At 33.7% G+C, this 9,240-nt stretch overlaps 1 protein-coding gene across 1 annotated transcript; it reads right to left on the bottom strand.

Moving 5' to 3' along the window:
- Positions 1-6,384: 6,384 nt before the first annotated feature.
- LOC145031655 (uncharacterized) lies at positions 6,385-7,062 on the bottom strand. Its single transcript, XM_078980256.1, has one exon. The coding sequence runs from the start codon at positions 6,966-6,968 to the stop codon at positions 6,576-6,578; it is 393 nt and encodes a 130-aa protein (XP_078836382.1). The 5' UTR covers positions 6,969-7,062; the 3' UTR covers positions 6,385-6,575.
- Positions 7,063-9,240: the final 2,178 nt, after the last annotated feature.

Raw genomic sequence — 9,240 nt, 5'->3', positions numbered from 1 at the left:
TTTGAGAATCCATCTTAGTTATTATCGTACAACGAATCCACAGGAAGTTTGCGATTTGAACTAGTGGTGCAAATTCTAAACTTTTTGGATTCCATCCACATCATTCTGCTAACCATGGAGACTATATTTACAGTTTAGTCTATTTATAAATTTAAAAGATAACAAAAAAAAAAAAAAAAGTCTATTCTAAAAAATTTAGTATGGATGATAAAATTTTATTGTGTACATATAATCTTACTTTTGATTACTTTATCATAGAACTCATTATAAATAACATGTAATATAATTAAATTAGTTTTACAAGTATGGGTTTAAAAATGTAACCCTATCTATAATACGACATTTACAAAAGAATTGTTAACGCGCACTTTCTCATTTCTCTTGGCCCATTTCGGATTTTATTCCAAGAAAGGAATAACTTCTAACTGTGATTTTGATTCAAATAACAATATTTTCTATTTTGAATCATAAATGTCCTTTCTAACATTATATTTATTTTGTTAGTAATTTATATAGTATGATTCAGTTTTCCATTCATATTGTTGGAAAAACGGGTTTGTTCATTTTAGAAACTATGGATCTTGTCTATTTTAGTTTAGAAATGGTAGGTGGATATTTAATTTCTCTTTATTTTATTATTTGTTTTTTTTTTTTGGAAAGAGACCCAATACGTTTATTCAACAACTTAAAAAACCACAATGGATTATAATCTACCACCCTTTTGGACAAACCCCAACAAAAGTTTTCTAACAACACGTCTATCAAGTGCCAAAAGCATATGGTCATTCTTCTAACAAAAAACATTGCCAAAGCCAAACTAATTAACTAAAACAAAGTACCTATCCCTTCAATATGCATATTAGCATCCAAGTTTTTATCCATTCCAATTCCAATTCTATTACCCAGATCCTCTTCGAATCCAATGAACAAAAGCACCCATCATTCTTTCATTTTTCTTTCTTTTTTTAAATGTACTCACACTACTCTCATCGGCGGTTAGACGAATAAATAGAACCAAAGATTTAAAGAAATTTGCATGCCTGAGACTATACATAATTCATTTTATTTGTATAAACTATCTTCCACAATCTTTACAGTTTAAACATTTATGGTTGGATAGGCCCGACCCTAAGGGAGTGCAACTCACAGGGCCCGAACAAAAACATGGACCGAAGTATAACAATTTTATTTAATAAATATTTATATAGTAATATGTTATTTGAAATTATCAACAAATATCAGCTAGTTCAGTTGGATAAAGGCAAGCGCCTTGTGTTTTGCTTCATGTTAAACAGCCAATGTTCAAATCCCATTTAAACAAGAACAAAGGTGATATAAACATCTTTGCTTGGATTGAGTTTGGATTGGTTGAGATTTCTAAATTTAAAACCCCAATTAGGTTTGTAGGTATATCATATTATAATATGGTGTTATAATAACAAATTAACAACATATTATAACACATTATAATTTCCATCTTCATCATTTCTTTTATAATTTTTTTCAATTTATTTATTTATTCATTTTTTTTCGATTTTTTAATTATTTATAAAAACAAATATAATTTAATAACACATGTTATTTAAATGTAAACGAAAAATAACTTTACATTAAGAAGTAGTCATGTATGATTTTTATTAACATATAGTTATAGAAAAGATCATCGTAACCTAATTTTAATAAAATAATGTACAAGCTTAAGATTATTTTAGCCTAAAACATATAAAAAGCCCAAACAATTGTAAGAGGCTAAATCTCATTTTAACCTAAATATATTTACTCTTCTAGTCGTCTCTTCCAACCTATATATGTTTTTATGTTGCTCCCTCATAAAAATCATCTTCATCAACCCTGATTCTTGTGCCAAAATTGCATACAACAAACGATCGATAAATGTCGGTTAATATGATCAAAATCTAAGTCAGTATGAAATTTGATTGTCTTCCTGTTGCAACTTATTACCATCACCACTGAAGACCACATAACCGGAAGGGGGGTGATGTTCCCCATGGTAGGGGTGACAAATCGGTTCATCGTGTCATGTTTTTGTCTGACACGACACGATAATATTTTATGTAACACGAACACGACATGACACGATATCGTGTTTTTTTTAACTAACATGAAAACGAACCGATTAAAAAAATGAAAAACACGACAAATAAATGCTAAATCATGTCAAGTTTGTGTCGAATTTTAAACACGAACACAATACACGAACACGAATTCGAATTTTAGTTTTATCCCAATTTCGTTTTGTGTTATGTATTTTTGTCTTGTTGTGTCAACAATTATCACACCTACCCCATGGTAACGCCGTTAAAGGTTGTCCACATCACCAAAAAAACACTCACTGTTGCCCACACTGAATCGTCTTAATAGGCAATAGGGTTGTCCAATGTTAAACATTATATGTAAAAAAGAAAAAAAAACAATACATAGTTGTACAAATTGATTAGTGAAATGAGAGAGGATTTTACATTTTATGTATTGAACTCTTAATTACTACTATTAAAATAGTTATCTACACGTTTTTTCTAATAAAATGGGTTTTCTAATAAAATGGTTAATTTGTTTATAAACTATTTTCCAATTAACTTTATTTTTTAACGACAATAAAACTTTATTAGAAACGACTAACGATCACCTATAATTATGAGTTCAAACATTCCTTCGGATGATTACATCAACTTGATCAATTGATGGGATCAATATTCTTACTTCTTCTCATCGAGTTTTAAAAAATGTGACTGTTCTTATATTTCCAAATAACCTGATCATGTCAAAAAAAATGAAAGCGATTATTTCATTTAATATTTTGTTTATAAGGTCGAACGGTATCATAGCGGAAAGAAGGAGCAGGAGCATTCCCGCACGACGGAACACCGCACCGTCGCGGCATGAGACATAGGTGCGGGAAAGGGGGAGGGGAAGATACCTGCGTTCTCTCTCCCTCTATCATTGGTCGGAGTTTTTTTTTTTTCTTTTATTATTATTATTATTATTATTATTATTATTATTATTATTATTATTATGTGAAATAGCCGTTGATTAACGGTAAAAATAATAATTTTTTTACCAACGGATATATGTATTTAAACCCAATTTTTTTTTTGTTTTTTGTTTTTTGTTTTTTTTACCTTTTTAAACATCTATAAATACCCAACTATTTACATTCAATCAACATTCAAACAAACCCTCTATTCTCTCTATTTTCTTCTCAAAAAAAAAAAAAAAAAAAAAGAATCCCGACAATCATACCCCAACTTCCGATCGAAGAAAAAAAGTCATGGTTCGAGTTTAAACATCCAAACTCGAAACATTTTTGCTATCGATTCATCAACACAAGGAGTTTATCGCCCCCAACTCGATGCTCCCATTCAATCCCCACTACAACTTCAATAACAAAATGTTAGGGCAATATTTCCCGCTCCAAGTTCCAAATGTTATGCCGCAAATGTTTTTAAACTTTGTTGTGTTTCCGGATCAACAATTGCCAATCAACCTCAAACCCAAACCCAACAACAATGCCAACTTGATAAGTTGGATGACTCGGAAGAAGAAGAGATGGTTCCTGAAACTCAACCCACACCACCTCCACAAAGACGTAAAGGGAAAAAACAAGCACGCGAGGGTGTCGCACAACCGGGAAGACAAAAGCTGACAACATGACTTCCACACGAAGAACTAGTTTTGGTCAAAGCTTGAGCTGACATTTCTAAGGATTCGATTCAAGGAAACGCACAACCGGGAGACCATTTTTGGTTTCACATTTTATAACGGTTTCGAGAGGAGCTAGAAAAAGGTGACGACTACCGTACGAAACATCAACTGAATTCGAAGTTTCAAGAAATAACAAAGGGGGTTTCAAAAATAAACGGGTTGTACAACAACCTAAAAACCCAACGAAAAAGTGGCCAATGCGACAAACAAATACTTCAAGAAGCTTTGCAGTTTTACCTTGAGGAAGTCGGGAAACCATTCAAGTGGCACGATTGTTTGAAATTATTGGTCCGATGTCCTAGGTGGAAAAAATACGAGCAAAATTTTATTTTTGGAGTCCAACAATCAAAGTAAATGAAAACGGGTTCTAGTGGTTACACAACCTCCTCCGATGCTCGGGTCGGTCTGGATTTAAATCAGGATGTTGAACTTGAGCTAGAAGAAATTGTCCGCCCAATGGGTAAGGACAAAGCGAAGAGAAAGGGAAAATTGACTTCTTTGGGTGCATCCGATTTCAGCATGGACATTGACGAAATACGGAAAATAACAGCGTCGTTTGATCGATATAATCTTAATTTATCCGAACGTTTGGCTTTCGACAAAGAAAAAGAAGAAGCAAGGAAAAATGAGCCGACGAAGAGACAAGAAATGGAGGATATGAAATTTTTGATGTAAAATACCGATCATCTTTCGGGACCAGCTCTCGAGCTCGTAATGAAGAAGAGGGAAAAAATATTTTTCGTAGGTCGTTGTTGGTTTGCTTGATTTTTTTATTTTATTTTCTTTTTTATTTTCTAGTTTTTAAAATTTCAGGTTTATTGTAATTTTTATTTTAATTAATGAAATACATTTTCTTTTTAATTATTTTTTTGGTTATTTTTAATCTAAAAATTATAAATCATAAAAATCAATTAATTTTATTTAAAAAAAACAATGAAGGAAGCTCTTTCCACCGATTCTTTGGATATTAGGTGAGAGAAAGAAAAATGGGAGAAATGATGGTATGACTCACAAAAAATGAGAGAAACATCCCTCCCATACCCTCCGATCTATGGTTGTAGGGAGTGATAACATGGTTAGCATATTGCCATATAAGTTTTTTTAAAGCCATGTAGGATATGGTAGGATATGATAGAGAAACTAATAGAATCTAAGTTGTAAAAGTAAAGAAGTGGTAACATTAAATAATTATGTTATTTTAATTTAAGAAAAAGGAAAAAACCAGAAAAGAAAAAAGCAATCTAATTAAAGTCATTTGTCTTCTCTTCATTCTCTCTTTCCTCTCGCTATAGGGCTAACGAGATAATTTTGGCGACCACTTTAGCAAATTGAAGGGAATGGGTTTGGCGATCTTAACATGCTGGAGGCGAGTCCCTAACGAGGGCCACCCCCTCCAGCCTAGCTAATAGCATCGACCCTAAGGAGTTGTGGTGTGTGCGCCGCTAACCTAACATCGTCATGGTTCTGATTATATCGCTGATTATTTGTGTCGATGATCACTAATATAACTAGCTATGGTCAAAATCAACGGACCAACCATGAATTTAATATTTCTTTATTTTTAAATTTGACTCTAGAATTACTTTGATAAGTCAAAATATCGTTGCTCCATGTTTAATAACTTCATATAATGTCGTGTCCACCTATCTTCTCTTGCACCAGTCATTAAATAAGTAGCAATGGTTATACAATACCAGTCATTAAATAAGTAGCAATGGTTATACAATACCATTTATAGCAACGTATTTTCAATAGATTTGACCCGAAAACCCAAAAAACATGAAGCCATAAATCACGGATTTAAACCCAAAAACCCAAACTGAAAAATCAACCCATGCAAAAACCAAACCCATATGGATTTAAAAACCGAAAAACCGATTTTCAATGGTTTGATTTGGTTTTAGCCAAAAACCAGCCTATGCTCTTCCCTAAAAATATGATATCATTCTTTTTATTTATATCTATTGCAAGTTAATTTCTATTAAAATTTAAAAAAGTGATACAAATAAGGATTAATCACAATAGTGACCATAATGGGATAGTCTATATCATTGAAATATTACATTTTTAAGAAATATCTCGGAATTAATAAAGATTACATTTCTACAAAACCTTATGGTTGGTTAAAAATTAGTCGATTTATTTTATAAAATTTAAACTGTTTTTAGTGAAATGTCATATTTCATAAATTAAATCACATTTTGAGTCATTGTGGACTTGTGGTAATATATATATGTACTTAATAATTATTGTAATAGATATCATCACAAAATTTCATAGAGATCAAGAAAGCATTGCAAAAACAAAGCCACAAAGGGGGTATATCCCCTGATCCAAGAATCATTCGATTTTGCTTAGGCATTTAACTCGCAACATTGTCAAAAATGCACAAAACTAATCAAATTGTATCACTTCGAATCCAACTTTGAACCCTAACATCTCCATAGTTAAGACTAAAAGATGAATGACTTTCGAGTATCATGTTCATAATACTGGCGTTTTCATGATTTGGGAACCTAATTTGGATATAAATTGGGGGAAATCCCCATATTTGTTGAAAACTCACAGATCTTAACCTTCAACAATTGGATCATAAACAAGTAATTGATCCGGGAAAGAAAATCATTCAATTTTGTTCCAAACAGAAAACATATTGGCATATAACGAAGGATAACTCAATTTATATCTCCATAGCAAGTCAAATCGGTATCAATTACACTAAAAAGTAGAATAGAATTCATCAAGCCTCAAATTCGAATGATGGGTACTCATAGAACTTAAATAACAAAAGCGAATCAAATCCAAAGATAACTTATCTAAATCCCCCAATAATAGGGTTACAGATCGACAACTTACTCCTTGTTCTTCAACTTCTCAATTCGCTGATGGAGCTGGTCGACACGAACAACAAGCTTCGTGACAGAGTACAAGATCCAGTAGAAGACGAGTGCAGCAGCGATAAGTAAAGCGTTGCGCTGGCTCTTCATGATCGATTTCTGGTGGCGGAGGTGCTCCGATGGTGAGCAGTTCTGAGATTCACAGCTAGGCATCGTTTCGTACTTCCAGTAGATGTCCGCTAGCAAAAAGAGGCAAAAGGGTACAACGGAAAGGAAGGGTTTGAGGAGACTGGTTGTAACAGCGATAAGACCTTTCCTGAGTGCGTCAAGGCCGGGGAGGGTTAGGAGGATGATCATGACGGCTTCGGCTGCGGCGGCGTAGCCTAGAACCACCCATTCCAAAGCCATTTTGATGGATTATGGAGGAATCGGAGGAATTGGGAGGATTTTGAAGGAGTAGGTAGATTAGCCACGAAGCAAAGAAGCGATCTTCGATGGCGGAAAAGTATATGTGCTCATGGTCATAGCTACCACCACGCGCTTTCAACTGATGACGTCAGAATTAATGATAATAATACATTTTGCTTTTTATGAAAAACGTGAATTTCAACTCTAGTCTTTAATGTTTAAATGTTTTCTCAATGACAAAATTGCAAGATTACTCTCAATACTAGCAATTTTAGTTCAAAATGATTTTGGTTGTTAAATAGTTTCGTTTTGTTGCGAGTTTGGTCCAATTTCCTATAAACTTTTTTAAAATGATGGATTTATCCTTTATTATTTTATTTTCAAATTTTCTTTTATTAGAACAATTAAAAAAAATTAAAAATAAAACAAAAATAATCTCTCTCTCTCTCTCTCAAACGTAATTAAATTAAAATCCAGATTGCAAATCCATCCGTCATATCCATCAAAAACCTCACCAAACTTCCCTAAATCTCCCATATTTTACTCGATTCCTAAATACCCAAATACCCAATCACATGTTTCTACTAGATTCAAATTGTTTTCGCCTTTTGATTTAGAATTCGAGTATGATTATGTGAATTGCAAGTGAACAAGTATGATTAAAGTTGGAAAAAGGAGTGGTTTGGGGTTAGGCTGTTCTTCGAAGTCTTGAGCAATGCTGAGAAAGCAGAGTTGTTGTCTACGGTGGAGGAGTTAGAATTCACTTTTTCTTCAAGATGGAGCAGGTGGTGACGGCGACAGGTAGTTTCTTTTTGGGTTTAAGATCGACGGTGAGAGGGATAATCGATTCAGGTGGTGGTGAAGGGCCTTGAAACACCGACAAGGGTTTCAGATCAACGGTGAGAGGGATAATCGGAAAAGGACAATTATGGCGGTGCTCTTTCAGATCTTCACCTTGGAAACATTGACGATGTCCTGAGCGACGGTGACATGGATTAGATATCCAAAAAAACCTCACCTTGGAAACATCCATGGAGTCGATTTTCAGAAACTCACCCCTTGATATTTTTAGAAATTTTAAGAAACATCCATGAAGTCAATTTCCTGGGTTTTCATCACTGCTTTATGAGTTTTTGAGAGGCGATGATGGAGTCATGAAGATTAGATCCAAGAACATCGGAATTTGGTATGCACAAACCCATCTTGATTAAGAAGGAAGAAACGAAGAAGATGAACTGTTCTTAGGTAAAAAGAAAAAATCTGTAGGGGGAATACGGTGGAGAGAGAGAGAGAGGGTATATTATTTTTGTTTTATTTTTAATTGTTGTAATAAAAGAAAAATGGAAAATAAAATAATAAAGGGAAAATCTGTAACGCCTGTGTTTCTGGGCTTGCCATTTTTAGCAATGTAATAGTCTAGGTTAACCTTTGTAACTCAACTTGAAATAATAAGAATGTATTATTTGTGAATTATGTGAATTATGTGATTGATGTGTTTATTTTCTTGATTTTTATAATTTAATGAATTAAGAATAAAATAAGCGTCAAAATTTAAGTGTGAGATAAGCCCGGCATCTTTGCATAAAGTTGTAGTGGTCGAAACAAGGATTCCGGAGATATAAGGAATGCCAAAATCCGAGTTATAACGAAAAAGTTATGACCTGTCGAAGTTTCGAGACAGGACCGACACGACGCCGAGTGACGTAAAATATGAATTTAAGATAGAGCGATATTTAGCCTTATCGATCTAAACGAAAGTCGTAGATTCCGTTAAACCGAGAGCGTGCATAAAAGGAACGCCCAAATCTGACTTCGTATGAGGAAGTTATGATTTTATGAAGTTTCGACGTGGCAGTATACAGCCCGAATACTCGATTTAAGATCGAGCGGTTTTTAGCCGAAACAATCTAAATGAGGATCGAAGATCTTGTTGTTAGTAGCGAAGCAATGAAAAGTTAGGCGAGAACGGACGTCGGACGAAGAAGTTATGATTTTATAACGAAGTTTTCCTGTCCGAGCCTTCTAAAAATAAATAATAAAAATAAAAGTCAAAATTAGCCGACGGAGTCTAAACGAAAGTTGTAGAGCGTAATCTCACCTTCGCGTGGATATAAAGAACGTCGAAAACGGAGTTCGTATGAAGGAGATATGAATTTTTGAAGTTTTAATAAATATTTTATATTTATTTTAATTTAAACTCCAATATTATCCGAAGAGAAGGAGAGGCGGTCTATCCGAAGTACGCAGCGCGTACTGCTGTACGCCCCGCGTA

This window comes from Lactuca saligna, chromosome 2 (assembly GCF_052625555.1).
Source record: "Lactuca saligna cultivar CGN05327 chromosome 2, ASM5262555v1, whole genome shotgun sequence".
Lineage (NCBI taxonomy): Eukaryota > Viridiplantae > Streptophyta > Magnoliopsida > Asterales > Asteraceae > Lactuca > Lactuca saligna.
Note: the sequence above shows the minus strand (reverse complement) of the source record. Positions and strands in the feature narration are given on the sequence as shown.

Bases quoted from the DNA above. Each gene is read 5' to 3' on its own strand.
- LOC145031655 (XM_078980256.1), bottom strand. From the start codon at position 6,968: ATGGCTTTGGAATGGGTGGTTCTAGGCTACGCCGCCGCAGCCGAAGCC.